Source organism: Agelaius phoeniceus, chromosome 1, assembly GCF_051311805.1.
Source record: "Agelaius phoeniceus isolate bAgePho1 chromosome 1, bAgePho1.hap1, whole genome shotgun sequence".
NCBI lineage: Eukaryota > Metazoa > Chordata > Aves > Passeriformes > Icteridae > Agelaius > Agelaius phoeniceus.
In genome coordinates this window covers 37,900,380-37,923,108 of record NC_135265.1, presented here as the reverse complement: position 1 = coordinate 37,923,108, position 22,729 = coordinate 37,900,380, and the positions used below count along the sequence as shown (strand labels likewise).

At 40.9% G+C, this 22,729-nt stretch overlaps 1 protein-coding gene across 9 annotated transcripts in view; it reads right to left on the bottom strand.

The window, feature by feature from the left end:
• The window catches only part of KAT2B (lysine acetyltransferase 2B), a 40,581-nt gene that overhangs the window by 17,181 nt on the left and 671 nt on the right, over positions 1-22,729 (bottom strand). For all 9 annotated transcript variants that reach the window (XR_013181840.1, XR_013181845.1, XR_013181846.1 and 6 more), the window contains exons 2-8: positions 14,096-14,222; positions 8,611-8,756; positions 8,005-8,094; positions 6,120-6,301; positions 3,620-3,811; positions 1,111-1,217; positions 399-524 (exon numbers count right to left, since the gene is read on the bottom strand). Coding sequence is in view for 6 of the 9 variants with exons in the window: in XM_077176641.1 (XP_077032756.1) it covers positions 399-524; positions 1,111-1,217; positions 3,620-3,811; positions 6,120-6,301; positions 8,005-8,094; positions 8,611-8,756; positions 14,096-14,222 (970 nt within the window). In the remaining 3 variants the exon portion in view is untranslated. The remainder of the gene's footprint in view (positions 1-398; positions 525-1,110; positions 1,218-3,619; positions 3,812-6,119; positions 6,302-8,004; positions 8,095-8,610; positions 8,757-14,095; positions 14,223-22,729) is intronic.

Genomic DNA, 22,729 nt, shown 5'->3' with positions numbered 1-22,729 from the left:
TTTCTTCATTGCTCAAATGTATGCATTTTCAGTACCTTGAAAGATTGAAAAACCCAAATGTGATGGCTCCTTCTACTCCACCATTATTTAAATGAAACCTCTCCTCATGGCTTATAATAGATGTACTCCAAAGAAAGTATTTTTCAAAAACCTCTGACACCACCAGACCTGTCCCCATTTTAGTTTAATTTAAACAAACCAATTGGTTTTTGTTGCAAATACAGTTGTGATTTTTGTTAGTTAAACATTACCATAGTGGAGAAAAAGGTATGTCTGTGTAAATCTTTCAGCAAAAACACCTCAAGTTTGCTAATGTAGAGTGAAGGCAAAGGTTACCATTTACCGCAACTACTGATAATATGAACAGAAGTCAAAAGGCAAGACTCCTTGTCCATTACCTAAGTTTGGGTCAAGGGCAGAAGAAACTTTACAAGCTGGACTCATATTCCCACTGTTGGATTGCTCCAGAGATGAAGGACTTGCACTGTATGCAACAGATCTTGCAACAGGAGGCGGACTGATAACTGCAGTGACATAAAAAACAAACAAGAAAAAATCAGGTCACGGAACGCATTCTGGTGCTGATGGAAACACTGTCACAAAGATGGACACCCACCACCCAAAAAGTAACAGTGAACACTGTGCAACAGAGCAGTGCCACCAGTTCCCAAGTAGAGCTTTATCTCAGTGTATTTTTCTAAACTGAATTCTACCTAAGGAGGGACTGCTGGATAACAGGGATTGCAAACATCAGGCTTCATTAGTTCGCAGTGCTGAGCAGAAGCTAAGAAAACAAACTTCTTTCACATACCTGCCAAGCCTGCTGGCATTTAGCTTCATGAAAAGGTTTTTTGTAGGGCTCTATTGAAAAGCAAAAACTCATAATTCAGCTCCATCTATCCAATTTAGAGTGCTCTAAGACTGGTTGGACAAATCAAACTCAAAAAAGGGAGAAGCTGTTTCACCAATTAAGAGAACGAAACTATTATTTTAAAAGGTCACAGACTAACATCTCTCTCTCTCTCTAATATATATATTTAAAAAGCCCCACATTAGTTCTAAATCACGCAGTTTTTTCATTTGTGTTACCCACCACTAAATGCAAATTACCTGTCTGGATTCCCAGCTGGCCAGTTCTGGAACTGGACACCATGAAATCCTGATCCCAAATAGGAGAATTCTGGCTGTACACTTCTTCTTCCAGCATAGACAGAAACCTAGGTACAAAACCAGGCAAAATAGCAACTAATGGGATAATTTCAAACAGGTTCTTTTTCAAAATAAGCATTGCAATGTTTTTAAATTAAAAACATTACTAAGTCAGCAAGAAAATGCTGTTGGCCAATGCTATTAAAAAAACCCCATATATGCAAAAATCACAAGCCAGAGTAGACATGAAGTATCATAATTCAGTAGAGTGCTTTCACTTACTTAACCTTACCTCTGATTACAAGCAAGTAATCTAATTTGCAAGTGCAGAAAGAGACAGTTACAAACTACTTTTACAGAAAAAAGAGAAATGAGAAAAAATGAGAAAGCTATGAGTTGATTGATGTTATACAATGATGGCACAATATGTCTGTTTTGATAAATCAGTATTTTGCAGATGCATTTGCTTTCTGCCTTTGATAGAATCCCAATGTTACTAACAATGCTCTTAGGAAGATATTTTCATTCCTCTAGGTGTCCTACTGTAACTTTTAATTGCATGTTTGTGGTTGCATAACAGTATTTTTAACCTTCCTTTGGTACAGCTACAGAAACAGCACAATGTTAAACCTCTCTCAGCATTATTGAATTCCACAGATCAGACTCTCCAGCATCCTCACCCTCTCAGGGCTGATACACCAATTCCCTCCCAGCAGCAAGACAGCTGTTTTTCCTATGTTGCACAAAAGGGGTTTTCAGGCCAGAAGTTGACCTGGCACTTTTCTACTCTCTGGAGCCATCTATATGTATAAAAATTCTTCAGCTAAAACCAACAGGACTGCTGAGTAAAACTTCCTTGAACAGGATAGGGATTTTCAGGATCAAGTCAAGACTCTTGTACTGTACATATAGGACAGCCATACCTAAGCAATGTGCAGGGTTTGCTGCTCTCTGTACAGCTGATAATGGCTAAAAAGTTTGTAACAGTGACCTGACCATCTGTGACAGAGCAGAAGGACAAATTCAACTTTAGCCAAAGCTCCATTTCCAGGCAGCACAGAGGCTCTGCCTTCAGCCCCATTAGCCACTCCTTCCTAGGTATGCACAGACACAACCCCTGGGTGCTCCTTTTGCCCAAAAGGAGACACAGGGCAGAGGAGAGCCCTGTGCCAATGCCAGGCTCCATGCTCTGAGACACAGGTCCTCTGCAGGGCTCACTCAGAACAATGCCAGAGGAAAGACAAATGCTTCAGATAAGTACAGCCCATGAAAGATTTAAAACGTTATTCATACTTCCCACAGATCATCTGCAAACAGTACTTGTCTTTTTTCCCCCAGCAGAATATCAAAAGGAATTGCAGTGAATAATAATGCTTTTCAAATTACTGCAAAAGGCTTTAAAAGGCAGTGGAAACAGGGGCATATGCACAACTGCTTCCTCCACAAATCTGCTCCTTGCATCAATGGGATGTCAAGTCCTTTTCTATACCTGTTTCAGGGCCTGTATCCACTCTACCCCAAAGATACTGTACATTTTTCAAAGTGGTAAAATAAATTATTAATTATAGGAGGAGCAACAAATCCTGGCTCTACTCAGCTTAGGAAAGTTCATGTTGTTCTTCATTCCCCTGAGCTCATCTTCTGGCCCAACACAGTAGCTTTCATAGATAGCATCAGTGCCACCAGTCTTCTGTAGGTTCAGTTCATTCGTTGTTAGGAGGGACAGGCTTTTAAGTATGACTTGGAGAACCAACCTACCCTTGTAAAATAAGGATATGTTTAAAGTGATACACTATTTTAACAGGAATTCATTACAATGAATGATCCTGTCATCATCACTACCCCTCTTTACCACCAGTAAAATGTTTGAAATTAATGACTGTCAAAGTTGAGCAATATGTATGTTTCAATACCTCTATAGATAATTATTGCTGTTTTATTGTAAGAGATTGTCATCAACATTCCAGTACTGGAAAAGATACTCACTATGAAATTTGAGTTTAGAATTCAATTATGTAGTTTTATACTGACTCCTCTCTAATAACCCCATCTCTTCTGGGGGTAGGGTGACTACTTTGTTTACTATTACAATGCTGAATTAAACTGAAATTATTATAAACTCTGTTCAACACTGCCCCTTTTTTAATGTTCCATCACCAAAGCAGATGTGAGAATGTTTTTGGAGGTCCATTGTTTCCAAGGACTACAGAAAAAGAAAGTAATTGACCTACAATACCTGCTAACAGGAAACCAGTACAATCCCCCAGCAATATGAATAATCCTAGGACAAAACAAAGCAAGCAGTTGTGTACATAAAATACACTAATCTAAGTTATGGCAGTAAAGAAAGCTGCAGTATCTAGTTGCTACTGAATAAAAAGATAAATTATTTTAAGCTGCAGGTAATTTCTCCCTTTCCACAATGAAGTTGCTGGTTAACTGTGAATGCAGGCACATTGTGACCCCTTACTTTGGAAAATGAGTGAGGATTAGTGTTCGTTTTTCTTGAGGAAGCTTGTCTTTTTCTTGCCTGGCCTGCTCCAGCAGTTGTCGTCTCATTACAGTAAAAACAGAGCGAAGCAACGTCCTACCAAAAACCTGGGTGGTTTCATACCGAGGTAGACTGTCACAAAACTGAGGGACATTGCAGTAACAAAGCCACCTGTAAAGAGGAAAAAGCCAGATACTTATCACCATCTAACATATGACTTAATGCAGTAAAACCACTAGCCACATCATTTATAATGCAGCTGAGAGCTATATGACTGTATAAATCAGTTCCACTACAAGGCTGGACAGAGTTGAGCAGCATTTATATTGCCCAGTTTTTACAGAAATGACAACCAAGTACTTTTAAGTTTCCATATATTATTTTTCCCTGCAGTCTAGTTTACACAAAGTAGTCTTGTTCCAGACAATAATCATAGATTACAGACAATTCACGGGTATGTCAGGGATTCTCTCCACAGCTCATCCATTCACCCTCACACATCTCCTGCCTCTGACTCCAAAGACCCTCAGCACAGCCTGTTTTACCCTCTAAACTTTTACCTTTCCCCACATAGGGGCCAAATGGGTGACACTTGTAACTAGCTCCATCCCAATCCAGCTGGATTCCTGCCCTGGTCTTCCACCAGTTGGCTTCTTCCCATCATACCCTGCCTTGTTACTCTTTCATTACCAGTCTCTCCATCCATAATAAACTTTGCATTGAGGAAAATTACAGCATGTCATGTTTCTTTTCTAAGAAAAGAAATTATGGTACCAAAGAGATAACTCAGGAGCACACTGCCAATGTACATCACAATATCTGTTAATTCTATAAACAAGATTTTGATATCTGTGTAAGTGAACAGTCATTGGAATTTGGAGCTTTAGCAGAATCAGACCACAACCACTATGAAAGCTCCAGCAATGAAAAGAAAATATTAGGAATTGGATGCAAACATACTGTGCTGGATCTTGCACACATTTCCTCATCCAGACCCAAAGTACAGCCTGTCTCGAAATGTTCTCCCAAACTCTTGTGCCTTAATCTTTGCAAACATGTGTTGCAAAAGACTTGTGAGATAGAGCTGTTCACAGACTTCTACTCCCTGTTCTTGGCTGATAAAGCACAGCTCTCAAAACACAAGAATGCATGTGAAACTCTGATACAGTTTCATTCAAATCCTCAGGTTCTCAAATGAAATCGGTGACTGCAAAAATTCAGGTGTGCCCACGGTGCCCAGCAGCACCCTGAGCAATGCCTCAGACAACACAGAGAAGGGAAGCTCACAATAACAAGTGAGATTTGGTGGGAAGAGCACTTTGGGTCATGGGGGGACCTTAGGGGCTGTGGGCAGGATAGTTTGAGAAAACACAAGTGACAAAATAATTAACAACAAAAAGCCACCAACCAGAACCAAATAGCTATAGAGTCCTAATAAAAATTAACTCCTACCACCCCTGGCTGACACCACTTACGAAAACAAATGGAGGTCAAACACCCACCAAACATGGTCTTAGGAGCACCATGGATTACAAGTGTCCTTTATGGTGACAGGACATCTGGGTCAGACACAGCACAGACTGCTCTGTCACCAGCCAGAGTCTCAACTCACAGCAGGTGTGCTGCTGCTCTCCATGGAGAGGAGGTGTGTGAGAGGAAAGGCCACCAGGAAAGCAGCCAGAAGGTGGTGCTCACCCTGGGCCACCCGGGGCATTCCTGAGAACAGTGTGCTGACACAGGTTAACTACCTGCTGCCTGACCTGCAGGACCCTGAACTGCTCTCACTGAACTGCTCACTGAAAAAGGCACTGCACTACTCCTCTGAGAAAAAGAAAATAAATAGAGACATGTCTTTTTATCCTAGCTCTTCATCCTCCAGTGACTCAGTTATTCCTTTAAATTCTAACAATGCATTAAATGGTCATAACAAGAACTATAATTTTAAGGAACCTAGTAATATCTGTTCCTCATTTAGCATTCAAGCACTTGCAAAATTAGTTTGATTTTTCAACTCCTCTGTGATTTGGTTTCAAACAGTGATGCTTTACAATACTAAATGTTATCTTTTCTCTTTTTCTTTTTTAAGTTGAATAATAAATAGGGAACTTACACGAGGCTCAAATGTTAAGACCGAGAGCACTTCACAAACACAGACCTTGCAGAAGCATTGTTAGATACAAATGTTCCAGCCTCTACTCCCCATTCTTGGAGAGTAGAGGCTGGAACACTCTGTCCAAGTGTTCCAGCCTTTTCTTTCCAAGTAGAGTAAGAGGCTCTAGAGATAAGAGCATATCTTTCAAGACCCAAGGATGCAAGTGAAACTGATATAGTCTCACTAAAACCCTTAGGTCGTCATGTTAAATCCATGGCTGCAAGGATGCACAAGGTCCGTCTATGGCATAAAGATACTGGTGTACTCCTGAAGTTTGTACATGCCCTATTTGTAAGGAAGTCTCCCAACAAGCAGAAGCAGCATTACCTGGTATAATTCACTTTATACCCTGCAATATCATCATTGGGTGATCTCAGTCTTCTCTGAGAAGGTGTCTCCAGGTGCCAGTAGTTAATGCGGTTCAGAAACATTTTAGCCAGTTCCACTATTGTCTGTCTTTCCTTCGAGGGTAAGTGGCTAAATTTGTACTGCACAAAATTATTCACACCCTGAAAAAGTAAAAAAAAAAACTCCATTTAATAATTTAGCCATAAATTTTACAGAAGTATCCTCAAACATTCCTCACTTTATGTTTATCATGAATTGCATGGGAAAGAAAAGAAATATTGGAGACCATGAGCTCCTTGCTTAGCTACTCATGCAGATGCCACAGGCTGGTACCTGTGTACACAGCAGGAGGTACATCCAGGTATTTCCAACCTGCTCTCAGCAGCTGATGGAAAGGAAAAGAAGAAGAAATTCCTTTTTTCTGTCCTTCTAGAAGCCAGTGAACAGAGAAAGGTCTGGTAGGCTTTAATCTATACATAAATCAACTATCATCCTCAAAACTCACCAGCTACTTTTCAATAATGGATAAGGGCTTATGGACTTCTACTTAAGTTTATGTCTGCAAACCATATTTCTTCAAGAAGTCTTAATACTTCACAATCATGTCTCATCATTGCACTTTGGACACTGTCCAGTTTGAAGAAAAATCTACTGAACATGATTAAAATGAGTGACTAAAAGTGCTGTAACACATATATTTTATAAACCCATTATAATACTGGGGCTTAGCAAATAATTTTGTTTGATTGAGTGGCTGAGCTGCCAAAAACAGAATTGAAAATACTGGTCTTTTTTAAAGCAAAAATGTAACAAGAATTATCCTTTAATCTCTATGCTTTATTTTCTTAAGCATCTTGAACATTATGATGAAATTGACAAAAAATTGCATTGTACAAAACCTTTTTAATAGTGTGTTTTAAGGATTAGGAGCCATGGGGGATTACATACACATTTTTTGTTTATAGTCAAACTAAAGGAGAAATTAGAGTGAAGACTTCTCAGAAATTCCGCAATAAAGTGGTTTGATCTTCCTACACGATAAGAAATGAGAGCTGCAAAGAAATAATTACAACAAGTAACAGCCTTCACATTTAAATTATCCTGCTTAACAATAGAACATCCATTCATCCAGGGATGGGAAAAAATGGAGCTCCTGTTTCAGCGAGGTATGTGAGCCTCTGCACAGTCTCACTGGAGTTCATGGGCCCACTTCTCTGCCAGGAGTGCATACTTAGGAGCTTGCTTAACCAAAAACTGAATTTGTCATATGGTCTTTATCTACTGAGAGTAACAAAAGCCTCAATTGTTCTTTGGTTTCAGCTTTGTTTTTTTCTTGTGTACCCTTTGAAAGAGAAGGCTATGATCTCACTGAATTGGACTGTAACATTTTTCTTGATATACAGAAGGCAAGCTTCATTTTAATATTGTATTTCAAAACTTCAACAGCATTTTTCATCACTTGAATCAAAGAAAGATTAGAACTGCCCACACAAAAGTAGCATTTCAAGTTAATTCTCTAAACCCACAAAAAAAAGTCAGTTTCATTAAAGCCTAAGACCAATGATGAGAAATAGAATACAAATAATGTAACTATTGTACAAACACTAAAAGGAGAACCAAGAGCAATCTCCTATAGCCCCCATTTGGTCCTGAGCAGAACACAGAAACATCTGCAAAGTGCTTAAAAAATGCCATGTTTTCAAAACCAGTGCTTACATTTACAAAAAGAAAAACAAACCACAAAAAAATCTCAAAACAAACAAAGCCTCTAAGCCCCTACCAAAATAAAATTTAAAAATACATAAATAAACAACAACAAAAAAACCCACCACACACTAACAAAACCCACATTTTGACTCTTTACCTGTTCAATGCTAGGTTTCTCAAATGGGGGACTTTCCAAAGATCCTTCTACTACAGGTTTTCCCATCTGTAAAATGCACTTCCTCAAAAGCTGTTAAAAACACACAAATTTTTAAAAGTTAGTATATTTTCATACAGAGAGTCAATGGAAGTCACAAGGGCACAACACACTGTGAGCAGTGTTGGAATTCTCCTGACTATATACATATATATATATATCTGCTTGTTTAATCACCTGAATTTGTAATTACTAAACTTCCCTGTGAAATCACCTTCTCTGAAATGCGTACAAGAGGCTCCTCTGAGGAAATGCAGGCAGCCAAGTTACCATTCATGTCTACTGACCCTTCCTGGTATGTCAGTGAAGGAGGCTGCAGTTTATACATGGGATTCAGGGTCAGTTCCTCAAGCATCTGGATGGCTTTTTGGAGTAAGAATCAGTACATTGCAAGTACCAGAGCATCCAGCCCACAATTACTCAGTAGAGAATCATCCTAGAAAAAACTGTCTTGGCAGATAAAGTCAATGCATGCCTGCGTGGCAATGAGATTGGCTTATGTGTGAGAAAGTGAAAAATCTGAGAAGATACCCCACAAGTTCAGCTTACTTTGAACAGGTAGAAATAAACTTGCTTGGTGTCTGCATCTTCTTCTTTGTGGACACAGGTGAACAGATATTCCACATCCAACACAATCCCCAGGAGCCTGTTCATTTCTTCTTCAGACACATTCTCCAGGTGAGAAACATGAGCAGCTAAAACAAAATGAGAACCCAAACTTGTAAAAGGCTACTGAGAGGACCCATAGCACAACTCTAACCCAGGAGATCTCCAACTAAGCCTTAACTGTAAAGGCACTGATCCTGTAATAACCCACTTTAACAGAACCCATCTTATCAGAGGTAACTGAAACCTGTGTCACATCACAGCAGTTTGTAAAGGTTGACCAGGGGTGGCAACTTCCACAGCAGAGGAATGGCAGCTGCCTGGAATCACATCATCTGTTAACACTTAAGGCTGACTACACAAGTCCTGCTTGTATGAATATGTTGCACTATATAACTACACACATTTTTGACCTAGAGCTATGGATTTGAGACAAGGTTTCTTGACTTAAGAAAATAAATCCAGAATTTCCATAAATTATGTCATCCAGATGTAAGCAGCACCTTATTTCAGGAAGAATGAAAAAACCCAGTTCCAAAAAATGTCTTTTTGTTTTAAACTGGGCATTTTTGGCTAAGTCCCTTGCTTTCATATCATGTAAGATCAAACTGTGCTTTGTGCACACTATATTAACAGAGATTTTGCAGACTGTACATGCTCATTTGTTCATTTCCAAGTGACAAACTCCCTTTTATCATCTCCAAAGGTAAATACAGTTCCACATCTGTAATTTTCAAAAGCTTGAGGTTTCTCCCTGTAAAATGGGACACTCATTTCAAGCTCCTTTGAACAACTGGCCCCAGGAAGAAGGAAGGCAGTGTAAAACAAAAAGTCAACTCCCAGAAAGAAGATATTTGCATTACAAAAAGCAACGATCTTAGCTGACTCCAGGCCAATGTAGATGGTATGCTTATCCTTTCCTCTGAAAGTACAAGAAAATATCCTTACAAAGAAGGAGAAAAATACTTTTAAGTTTGGGCATATTAGCTTTTTATATTTTAGTAAATTGTATCTATATTTACTTCTTAAGATTAACATATTTTTTCAATGGAAATCTGACTCCTTAGTTAGGAAGCTGGTGAGGAAAAATAACACTTGACTTGAAAATGCATTTACTGGCCACGCAGCAAAGATGGTTTGTTTTGAGAAGTTTAGTATGATACCAAAAGGTTTAAATTCAATATCTTTATTTGGCTTCAAGTACAAAGTACACTGTAATGCAGAACTTTAAAAATATGACAGCAACTGTTTCCACTTAAATGAAAATTTATAGTATAGTGTCTTAGGCACATGGCCATCATAAGCTTCCTTTGAGGATAAATATTCTGGGCAGAATAAAATCATTTAACTTCTGTCCTTAAGACAGGTATGAAGGGTTAATATTCCCAGCAGTCTGTCTTGATCATTTGCAAGTAATAAATATCCTTCTAGAAGAGCTTTGCATTAGAAACTGATAACATACCAAAGAAACCTTGCCTTCAACAAATGAATAAAACATCAGCATAAGAAGCCATTTCTATGCAGTTTCCATAACAATACTGAACCTTGACTACTTAGTGGTGTTTAAACATTTCATTAAACTAGAAAATTATTACCTATTCTGTGAATCTAAAAGTTAAGTGTGTTGCCAGCACGTATTTGCCAAAAGGACACTAATGTTTATACACCAGGCCAACAAACTATCTTTATTCAGATGTTCACTGCCCATTCCCAAACTCTGTGGCTGTTAGTAAGTGGTTTATTAAAATTAAAGCTTTGGTACACTGACATCAAATACTGCATCACTCTTGACTAGAGTTACAAGTCCCAATCACATGCACTGCCCAAGTGGTACACCTTTCCTCAGTTGCTGTTATGCCTAAAAAAAATTTAAATATCTCATGTATAGGTCACTAGGGCATGCACAGAAAAGCAAGCAGAAAGAACAAGGCTCAGTGACAGGAAGATCTGCAACTTCAGCAAGCAAGCACTGGAGTGCACAAATTAGGAACAGTGAAAACACAGATTAACAAGGAATGTGTCCAGCCTATCTTAAAACACTCCAACCAAGAAATACCCAAATATGCTGTGTGAAGGTGCACAGCACATGGAAACCCAGGGCACCGGGAATATTTCTCTGTCTGCTCTGGAGTGCCCTGACCCCCAGGGGAGCACTGACTTTGACCCTCATTCATGGAGAAAGTTTCCTAGACTTCAAGATCGACTAGAATCCACAAAAGTGTGAAATAGATTATAGAGAGTAGTGTAGGTGTATCACTTGGTGAAAAATTTAGGTTTTGGGATTTTTAGTATGTTGTGGATAGAAGCAAGATGGAGGGCACAGGGTGCTGTCCTGGGTTTCTTCTTCATGCTTCTTCTTCTTCATGGGTTTGGGTGGCATTTTGTAATTGGGCAGAAAAGTCTGCTTTGCAGGCTCTGTGGGATCAGTTATTGGGTTAAAAGGGAAAATAATCTAGGTGTCAGTTCTTAATTGGATAGTTTAGTCTTAAAAGACCTTGGATCAGGAGATAGTTAGCCATTTTGTGCCTTCTAATGAAAAGCTGCTGAACTCACAGCAGTGAGACTGTTTTACTGATAAGAAATAATAAACACTTGAGTCCAAACATGAACTACTGTCTCAAGTGCCTTCAATCCAGACTCAGACAAACCAACAACATCAGGAACCAAAGGCAGTGATGGGGGAAAAAAAGAGACTGAATGTATATATATGGTGTATTAGCACATTAATTATCTAGTTTTAAAAGTGATTCAAGACTGACAGCATTTGCCAATTAACAAATGCACCCTGCAACACAGGAGAAACAATCAAACAGAAAAGAGTCTATGACCATGCAACACCTGGTCTTGTGGCTGGTGGACAGTGACTTGTCCCAGCATCTAATCCAGCCACAGTGTTAGAAAATATATCACCCAAATAAAAGAAATATTCATTAAAACAACCACACTGAGTCAAACTGTGGGGCTGAGCACCAAAAGGATGAATATATATGTTGTGGATAAGTAGAAATAATACACACAATCAAATTGATTTATGCACCAAAAGCTGCACTGGCTTGAAGATAAAACAACACCCCTAAAAAGAGACATCTCAAGCAAGATAGTATGTAGGATTGAATTCACCTCTGGATGAAATAAATAAATTCAGAGAAAAAAAAAAGGAAAAAAAAATCTCTATTTTTACATCATGTACAGCTTTAAGCAGCATACACCTATATTGCTACTTCAATGGCTTTCTGAGAGGAAAAAGCAGCACAGCTAATGTGAAGCCCACACACCTTGTGGTAAATCTGGTTTTAAAGGTACTCAGCAGAAATACACTAATTTAGAAGAGATGAATAGGAAAATTATCTTGGAAAACACAGGTGAAAGACATATTGTTCCAGTAGTATGAGGAAGCACAGAGCAAATCATTTGAGTTATTTTAAATTAAACATCTTCCTCATTAGCTGCAGTCAGAAGAAGTATTTTCTAAAAAAATACAGTAAACAGTAAATAAAAATACAGTTTCTTCATAGAATACTTTTGCTGGTTTTACAGTTCTGGTTTTCCCTGGTTCCCTGGCTAAAGAATGATTTAATATTATTTACTAGACCAAAACCAGGCCCAGCTTTTAGAAGAGCTGAGCTTTTTCTACAAAATACAAAGCATCCATAAATTCTGCTGAAGAACAGAGAACTGGCAGGCACATCTTGCAAGTTTAAAAAAAAAAAAAAAAGAAAGAAAGAAATAGCTCTTTCTTCAAAGGCCAGGACTGAAAGGGACAGGTAACACAAGCCACCCTAACTGCACAAACAGAAGCAGCACAGAGAAGCTGTGTGATGAAAAATTGAAACTAACTTGGCTAAAGTGACTGAATTTTCTGTGATACTATGCATTTGTTAATCTTCTCTTGCAAGCAAACCCAGATATTTGGAAAAAATCCTGCTGAAAAGCCTAGAAATAAATGACATATAATGAGACCATAAAAAGAGGAGGGAAGAAATAGAAATAAATCCCATGAAATAAAAAAAAAAAGTATTCTATTCAAAGGGCAATATCTTTTTCTAAAGTAAAATAATAAATTATCTATTGTGAAGGGTTTTTTAAATTTCTTTTTTTTTTTCCATTTTATTGTCCTAAGTTCTGGGCAGCAACAATAATTAAATAGTAAGTGCTTCTTTTAAATTAGTTCTGAATTTTATTTTAGCTGAATTTTTATTCTGTATTTGCCAAGAAGGACATGGATCTATGATGGAGCAAGTTGAGAGGGGGGCAGTGAAGGTGATCTGAGGGCTGGAGCACCTCTTCAATGAAGTCAGGAAGTCAGGCTGAGAGTGTGGGCTTGTTCAGACTGGAGAAGGCTCCAGGGAGATCTTAAAGCAGCTTCCAGGACCCAAAGGTGGCCCCAAGAAAGCCAAAGGGGGACTTTTTCAAGGACATGTAGTGACAGCACAAGGGGTGGTGGCTTTAGAGTGGTTCAGATTAGATTTCAGAAATGTTTTTTTTTTACTTTGAGGGAGGTGGAATACCAGAACAAGTTGTCCAGAGAGGTGATGGATGCCCCATCCCTGGAAACATCCATGTTAGAGCTGGTTGGGGCTCAGAGCAATGTGATCTAACAGAAAGTATCCCTGCTGACTCTAGGGGGGCTGGACTAGACGATCTTTAAAAGGTCCCTTCCAACTCAAACTGATCTGTGACTGATATATACAGAAGCACCCATCAACTTTTATTTTGGATAAGTATAAATTCTTAAAATAATAATACAGTGATTCAGTGCTGTTTTTCAGGCTGTGTGGGTAACAAATCGTTATTTATTCTAAGTCTGAAAAACAAAACCAAAAACCACAACAGCATTTAACAGTGGATTTTGAGCAGTTGCTTCCAAGACATGCAAGCTGCCTGCACAATAACTCAGACCATGCTAAGATGTACAAACCTAGTTTTATTTTCTGTGACTCAGAAAAGACACAGTTCTTTTTGCAGGTAGGATTACCTGTTTTAGTGATACTCAAGAATATTTTATACTTTGTTCTAAAGTAAGGAAACATAATACAGTCTACAGAGAGAGTCATTCACCTTGTAATGAAGGCAGATAGAGCTATGTAAGGCTAAGGCATATGTAACACAAAGTATAAAAATTGTTACGAGTAGCTTAATGATGGTCTTGCACTTTAACAAGTTTGAATGTCGGTGCTGTTAGAAGTTGCACCTTAGCTAGATTTCTTTAAAACTAATTTTAGGATTATTTCCACATTAAACATATCTCTTAAATATTAAACATATTCCAATCGAAGCTATTGACATTTACACCTAATCGTGACTCCCATTTCTAGGCCTTGACGTGAAATGTTGGGGCTCAGGTGCCCGGAGGGCGAGGAGAAAGAGGAGGAGGAGGAGGAGGAGGAGGAGGAGGAGAGGAGGAAGAGGAGAGGAGGAAGAAGCTCACCCAGCGCGTGGCTGCAGCTGCGGCAGGGCTCGGCCAGGCTGACCGCTGCCTGCTGCAGCTCGGCCCGCGGCGGCGTGGGAGGCGGGTTCGGGTTCTTCCAGCCATTGCATTTACAGGATTCCTCGGCCTGAAATCAAAGCAAAGGGATATCGATCAACGCCACAGAACACAGGAATTTGCTGGAACTGTGTTATTTCAAAAACAATAATTTTTTTTTTTTTTTTTGGAGGGGGAGGATGAGAAGAGGGGACTTGGGGAGTTTTGCTGTTGTTTCGTTTGCATTTTTATATACCACATTACTTATTTCCTTCTTTTCTGGAAATTATCAGAAACAGAATAGAGTCCCAAACAGAGAGATTAACACAGAATAACCAACCCTGCCTAGCTCCTTTGCAGACAGCCCTCACTCTACTGAAAAAAGTATTCAAATATTTACTAGTAAACCAACATTTGCAGATCCTGCTGTTAAAAATAGGTTAGAAACTGCTGTAAAATCGTTGATAGATCATTAAGATGTTCTGTTAGTTTGGTTATTATATTGTAAAAGGGGTTAAAAGGGTACTTTTAAGAAGTATAGTACTCCACATACCATCATAGACCGAAGTGCACCACCCCCAAGCAAAACGAGCCAGCCTGGACAGAATTGTCATGGGCCAATCAAGCACCTTAAACCTTCATGCAAATGAAGGATCCAAAAAGAAACCAATCCAAAGGGACAAAAGACAGGTTAAAAAGGGGCATCTGACCCACTGAACGTGTGCCGCTCCACCGGGGACATCACTGCTGAAAAGAAGACCCAGCGCCAGCACCGCAGCATCCTCGACGGGACCACTCCTGCTTGCCCGTGGGCCCCCATGCCTTAGGCCTTTCTTTTTCTTATAATAAAAGCTGAAATCGCTTAGTACCGGGAGCTTGCTCTCGTTTTTATCACTGCCACCGAGACAGATTTAATTATTTAAACGGGTTATCCAGCAGGCAGCATGTTTGTCACTGCCTCATCAGCTACACTGGCACCAAGGAATCTCACACAGCTGAAACCAAGCCCATGTCAACTCAGGCAGGGCTAACTAATGCTGATATAACCGAGCAATAAATGCACTATTGGAGAAGGCTGTTTAAGGCAAAGAATGCTTGGCCACAAAAGCAACAGATGCCAAAGACAGTGGCATTTCCACTGCAACCTGCTGCTTTCCCTAGGAAGTTTGCTTATGCTCACTGCATGTGAAACAACCACCAAGAGAATGCAGCTAAAAGGGAAGACCATGAAGGAAGAGGTTGTGACTTTGGTAATCGTGTCTCAAATCCTTCAGAAGATCAAAGTACCAATTCCAGATACCCAAAGAGCAGCTTCACAGGTGGGGATTTTCTTCTGCACATCCAAAAGGTCTTGGTTATTCTAACATCATTAGTACTCTTATTTGAAGATCTAATTGGAAAGAAAGCCTGCTTTTCTACTCTTCAGTGATATCTGTGCACCGGGTTGTAAAAAGATACTCATGAAATTGCACTGCCGAGACCTCAGTGAGGAAAGTATGCCAATTGCTGCATAATATTTATGGCTGAAACAATCTTAGTAGGAAAAATTGTAATGGTAATATATGCAGCACTAATGTATCATTTTTCAAAACTGATTCTGCATGCATTTAGTGTGATCTATTTCAGGAACCTATTTCATTTTCCTTTTAAGTTTCCAAATCCCATCCTACCTAAGGAAGAAGAACGCAGGAGAAGCAGAAAGGATCACAGCTTGACAGCTCCTAGCACTGACAGCTTTGCAAATGGCTGGTAAATTGTTCTTTTAAACTCATTTCAATATTCAGTAACCTGAGAACCAAGAAAACTGCTGCCTGCAGTTTGCTGAGCACCACATGATGTTTTTACCATCTCTGAGGCTTAAGCATTTACCCAGCTGGGCTCCTGGCCCTGGGTGCCACGGCCTCTGCCTGTCCCGGGGCAGTCTGGCCGGCACCAAGGGCGCTGAGCAGCATTTTCTGTAGGCACCGGGGTGACTCAGAAATCCACCTACAAGGGCCCAGCAAAATTATCTCTGCATTATTTCCCTTGAAAAAGGGACTACCTGCATGGCCTGAACCTCCTGGCTCTCCAAACTCACTGAGAGGGTGCAGACTGCCTGCCAACCCGTGCATTTATAAAGTGAAATCAGAGAGGCTTCAGGATGAAATGAGGGGAAGATGAAAACAAATTCTTTTTCTAAGTCTCATAAAATGCAATCTGAGAAGATTTATGGTGAAGTTTATGTTCTTTTCCTATCGTGTTTTCTGTGAGTAATGTGATTGGCAGAGAAGTGAAGTGTAATTTTATGGCAGAAGCCGTCTCTTGCAGTTTCACAGGCATTGAGCCAGTTGTGTTTTCATCCAGCCCTACAGGCCCTCCAAGCTAAAGGGATTTGAGGGATCAGAGACTGAGGATACCTGTGAAGCACAGACTGCCCCACTGCAAGCACTCTGGACATCTGGAAGATGACAAAAACCCCTTATTTTCAACTAGCTTCCCAGTGCAAAACCAATGCCAAATAAACTATACACATTTGTTTTGTGAGAAAGGCAATATTGCCATAAAAGTTTTTGCATTTAACATAAAGCTACAGAAACTGTCAACCAAAAAAAGTCTGAAAATGAGATTCTTGACAAAGAAAATGCAAGAAACAATTGTGAAGGAGTTGTCAAACAAAAAAAAAAGATTGAATATTATTTTAGGGAAGTAAGATTTGACCCTTCCCATGCAGCTGTCTGGACAAATGTTCAGCACTGTAAATTACTGACATATCACCATGCTTATTATTTATTGCCTTAAATCAGGCTACAATGAAGCATATCCAGAACTCCCTCTTAAAAATAGGCACGAGCTCTTTGAGATTTTTTTCCTCTGAGTGGAAGAAGTATGTCACAGAAGCTCACCAAACAATGTTTACTATCAAGCCAAAAAAACTATAAACAGTGAGTAACTATGCAAACTTTAGTGTTGCACCATAATTAACAGCAAAGATGCAAACAGATGCACGAATCGTGATAACAGCTCAGTTAAACTGACAAAAATAAATATCAAGCCACCCACAGAAGAACAAAACCAGCATGCTTGATGACAAATTTTTTTCTGCTCTTGTTGGTATTTCCTCTCCAGATCTTTTTGCAACAGCTGTTAATTGGTATTGTTCGAATTATTCTTGAGACCTTAACCAACCAACCACTAGGGTGGGGTTTTTTGGTTAACCTCAATAAAACACCAGAATCAGCATTAATGTTCTGTTAACCAAGGCAAAACAGAACCTAAAAAGGTCCTCTTTAAAACTTTTATTGTAGATGTTGACAGTGCAAGTATTTTGCAGTGAATATGCAATGTGCATTCCTCAGTGGCTTAAATTGCTGAGTTGTTTTAAATGTTCCACAGCATTTTGCTCATTCAATCCTTTCTTTGACTATCTTCAGCTTTTTTCCTTTCTTCCTTTTTTTTTAATGTCACTCATCTGCTTTTCATTAGAAAATAAAGTATGACTTCACCTCTGCAAAAACTTAATGTAAGATCAAAGCAGTTTTGAGGGAAGGAAGGAAAAAAGTATTTGAAGTAGCACATCCACTCCTTGAAGCCCTGTTTTCTGGGACATCTGCAGAGCTCTGATAAATCCACTGTAGAACTTGTGCCCTAATGAGGCCTGAAAAATAATGACCATCATCTTTGCAGGCCCAGGGATCATGAACACCACACCTTCATTGGTGGTTTTTAATTCAATTGGAGGAGTGCAATAAAATAAAACACAACAACTACACGCTATTGCCTTCCCCCCTCCCTGCAAACAAACAAACAAAAAAAGCCAACCACAAAACAAGCAAAAAAAAAAATGTTACAATGAGAGAAATCAAACTGTCCAGTAGCTCTGGGCAGTGAAAACTACAACTCTAGGAAACATAAAGTGATCATTTCCCTTAGAATACTGAATAAGTATTCACTGATAGGTCAAAATGGACCATGAAAAAATACAGCACATTTTAACACAAATTGTCAGAATTGTATTTAAAAGGAAGCACCTGAAAGTTACAATATTGCAAATATCTCAGCCCCTTTTGGGTGAGTTTCAGCTCTGCAAATAAGAATGAATTAAGAATGTTACAATAACCTATTGACTAAAATATCTCTCCCCCTTTTGGGTAGTGAATGGGCAAACTTCAAGCTAACTTAATTATAAGGCAAAAGACCCCAACAGTTCTAAATCTGAGTTTCAAATAGCTGTTGTGCAGGATTTTTCTTTCCAGCTAAAAATCATACAGGTTACCCTATTTGGTAATTGAGATGCAAAACAGGCTCAACAGATTATGCACAGAACATTACAGATCTTCTCTATTTCCAGCAAGTATAATTACTCTAGAAAACATCTTCTTCCTCCCAACACAAAAGCTGAGTAAAATACCCTATAAGCTTTTTCCTGCTGGCAGCAAGCTCAAAATGATAACTTTATCAAAGAGTATCATATAAACTATAATAAATACACTGATGAATTTAAATAATATATTTTTCCTGCTCACATGTCCAGTACCCAAGAACCAGACAGCTGGACACTACTCAAAGAGCCACTCATATGTATCAGGAAATTAGCTGACCCATTTTAACTTTAACAATGCAAAATAAGCAGTTTAATGGGCAGCTTAAAGGGCATGTTTTTAATTTATTGATTGATCCAATTATTTTATTCCCTGTACTTTCCAGTTTCACTTACAGAAGAGAAGTAGGCTACCATATAAAGCCTTTATTAATAATAAGCAACCAGTAAAGTTGTACCTTGTAAAGTTAATGGTAATTTCCTATTTAAAGGAAGATGCTTTAATTGGGGCTGTAAGACATTATAAAACCGACCCACTCCACGATGAAAGTGATAAGAAAGCTTTAGATTACTTCTTTGTCTCCTATACACTTCTGCAGAAAACAATACATTCAAGTTGAGTTTCAAGGAGCTGTACTCAGTGTAAAGAGCCCAGCAGTAACATGGCCAAATTGGCCTCATCTTAATCTGCCTTATAAAAATCAGGAAATAAAATATTTTCTTTTGGAAAAGGTGGTACAGGTTTACCCTATGAACACTTTTTTTTTTTATGTATGGGAAAACTAGAGGCCACTCTAGAATGAGAAGTGGGAAGAAGTGCTTCCAGAAAGGATCAGCAGCAGCTCTGGAGCCTGGGGCTGGGATTTTACTTCCACATCTGCCCATTGCTCACCTGCTGCAGGGCCTTGGCCAAGTCATCTCACCACAACCCTTCTCACTCTGCCTACTGTGCTTATCTAAAGCAAAAAGCTTTTCTTCAAGGAGATATTATTCTTTGTGCATGTGCTTTAGACTACTGGGTTCTAATTATATCTGTAAACACCCAGGCATTACTGTAAGACATGTATAATGAAAAATAAACAAGTTTACAGAAAACTTAGTGTACTAAAATAGTACATATTTCACCTTATTTACAAAAAAAGCTCCCAGTGAGACGGAAGAGAGAGTTGTATTTTCACATATTGTAAACAAATAGGGAAAAAAAAATGCAGAGGAGGCTTCCTCCTACATCTTCATTAAATATATTTATGTGTGTAAGTCACACAGTGCTGCTTTTATGTAAAATGCTGCAAGCTCACATGCCTAAGGCTCAATTTCACAGTGGACAAAACCAAAACGATGTATGCAGCCATTCATACGCACACAGACACAGCAAGTGCCAAATACAAAACCCCTCACAGCACACAGCACGACTGTGTACCTCCAAAAGTCATGAAAACAGCACCAACTCCTCTCATATATCTTGTTCAGAATGCCACCCTCCTCCTTCAGACTTGGGCTTTTAAGAAGGTTTTTACTAAGAAGAGCCTGTTCTATGCCTTCCACCCAGACTTTTCTCACAGAGGAACAAGTCAAGTGGAGCAGCTCAACAGCTACAACTCTCCTGGTCCAGTTCTTTTATCAGGAAAAAACCCAAACTCCACATTTGTCTAGTCTCAGCTCCCTAAACTTCAGGCTCATTCTGCTCAGGATACGTGCACACCAAATATGTATTTACCAGCAGTCCTTGTCCATGTTTCCCATGATGAAAAGGGATGGGCTGTAAAGAAGGACCAGGAGGACCAAGCACCCTGCCCCTGAGCAGTGCCCTTAACTCTCCTCTGCTCAGCATTTCTGCTCTCACCAGTGACACTCACCCTCTGCACAGTCACTGACCTCTCCACCTGCTTGTGTTCTGACTTTATCCCTAGCAGACAGGTGCTCCCTGGCTGTTACTCCAAACATCCCTGAGGCTAAGCTCCTAATAAATTCTGCATGCTGAATTCTGCAATGAAACTCCTGTGGGAGAAGGTGATTGGTGTTAAGGATGCTGTTACATATTTTAGCACTCCAACTTGCACAGCTCCATGTAGATTTACATAAGATCCACGTACAGTCACTAGTTGAATGAGAACAGATGTCCCCTTTGGAGATGGTGTGAGTGTTTGCCTCCTCTCACTCTTTTGCACTCACACGCACAAATGCAAAATCAATGAAAGAGAAGTTGCAACCCAAAGTAAGAAAAAGTTTAAAGTTACATACTGCACTGCTACAGTTGGCAAACCAGCTTATCAAGGCTACAGTTTCCAGCAAATCACTAATGTTACAAGCCAAAAAGGGTCCTTCTGGAGCACCTGCCAGGTGCTCAGGAAAAAAAATAAAACATTCTTCCACCCTGCACTATCCTTCCCACCTTATCCCACAGGAGAAGCTTGCAAGGAGCTTCCAGCCTGCTTACTTGTTTTTGTTACGAGATCTGAAAGCAAGCTGCCTGCCACTGAACTGCTGTAGAGAAGTCAAACAGCAATTTTAATCTGAACACAGTGCAGTGTTTAGTGCTGGAACTGTGCCTACATCCTGGCAGGACGAAAACCCCCTGACCATGGGTCCTGCTCCATTTATCAGTACCAAGACACACATCCAAGACTTGTCACAGACGAGGGCCAGCAAGGACACCCAGCAAAGCACTGACAACAGGAGCTGTTCCTGCTCTGTACCTCATCACCTCCTGCAAGAGGGAAAGAGGAGCTGACAGCAGGCCACAGTGTACCCTCCTTCCCTCCCAAATGGCGCTCACCTCGCTTACCACAAAGCACCTGCAAGAGAGAGGCTGCTGAGCCCCCAAAAAAGCAAAGGGTTTCAGAGGAGACAAGGCTTCTCTATAGCACAGCAACATCTGCGGGGCAGAGCACTACAGGAGAAGGCTTTCACCCTCAAAAACATCATCTGGAGGTGCATCAGAGGGGAAAAAAAAGCACCAACCAAGGAAGAAAAAAGCAATTCAAACACACACACACACTTCCCTAACAGCCCACAAAAATTTTACCCACTTCACAACCAGCTTCATTTATTAGCAAGTCTTGGTAACATTAAAATATGGGGGTGCAAAGGGGAATTAACACTGGGAAAGCTTCAAATCATTCTGCCCACAGTTAGTGCTGCCAAGTTCAAGTACAGCAGCTGCTCTTTAACCTTATTGGCACTGGTGTAATCTCACACTGTCCCATGCATGCTCCAAAGCTGAAGTGTAGGTAGGTGCCTGCACATGTGGGAACAGCTAAGACATTGCAATGTGCGGCTTCTGTAATTTGCCCTTCCATGGCAGCATTGCGCCATGCCCTCAACCTACAGCTAAATCTCCTCACACCGCCAGCCAGGACTACAGAGCCGCGGTGCAACGATGCCTTGTCTCGTCTGTCAGCTTGGCCTTTCACTTAACATCTGCCGAAGTAGGAGAACAGAGAAAATAAGATGCACTTTTTTCACAAACAGCTCCTCTCAAAGCTGAAAGCATTACTAGGGGATCTGACATCAGCACTGCCAATCTAAATATGTCAGACCCGCTGTGCATCCACAAATTGCCTTGACAGCAGCAGCGCAGCCAGCGGCCCGTGCTCTGAGCACAGGCGACAATGACCGCGGTCTGAGCTCTAGAGGCGAGAGCGACAGCTCTGACCGAGCTCCCTCCCTCTATAATAAACAGGCGAGTCCTGCTTCTCCCACCAAGAAGAAAATCGCAGGTGGACAGAAAGTGCTTGTGATGGGAAACCAGGAGCAGCACTCCTGAATGCCAGCGCAGGCAGACACGGAGCAGAGAGCCCTGCTGGGCCAGGGTACAGGTGCACAGGGGACCCCGCCGTCCGCTCGGGCACCACACACCGGACACCGGCCCGGCGCTACGTGACCGCAGGGGACACAACTTTCCCAAGCGCGGAGGCCGCGCCCCTTCTCCCCTCTGCCAGAGCTGCTGGCGACAGTGGCAGCTCCAGCCCGGAGCAGCGGCTTCAGCGGTGTCAACAGCTCCGCGCTGCGAGACCGCGGCCAGGGCGGGCTGGAGCAGCCCCCGCCCGGGGCCGGGACCTGCGGGCGGAGCAGAGAGGTGCCGCGCTCCCCGCCCGGGATGTTTACGCGGAGAGCGCGGCAGCAGCGCTGCTCACCCAGCGCTCACCGCCAGCACCGGGAGCCGCCCCGCCCGCCGCCGCCTCCGCGGAGGGACTGCCGGAGCAGCGGGACGGGCGGCGGGACGGGCGGGCGGGCGCCGGCGCTACCCGCGCGGTCCCGTAGTCGGTGCGCGCGGGTTTAATTTTTGCGGCCAGTGGCCG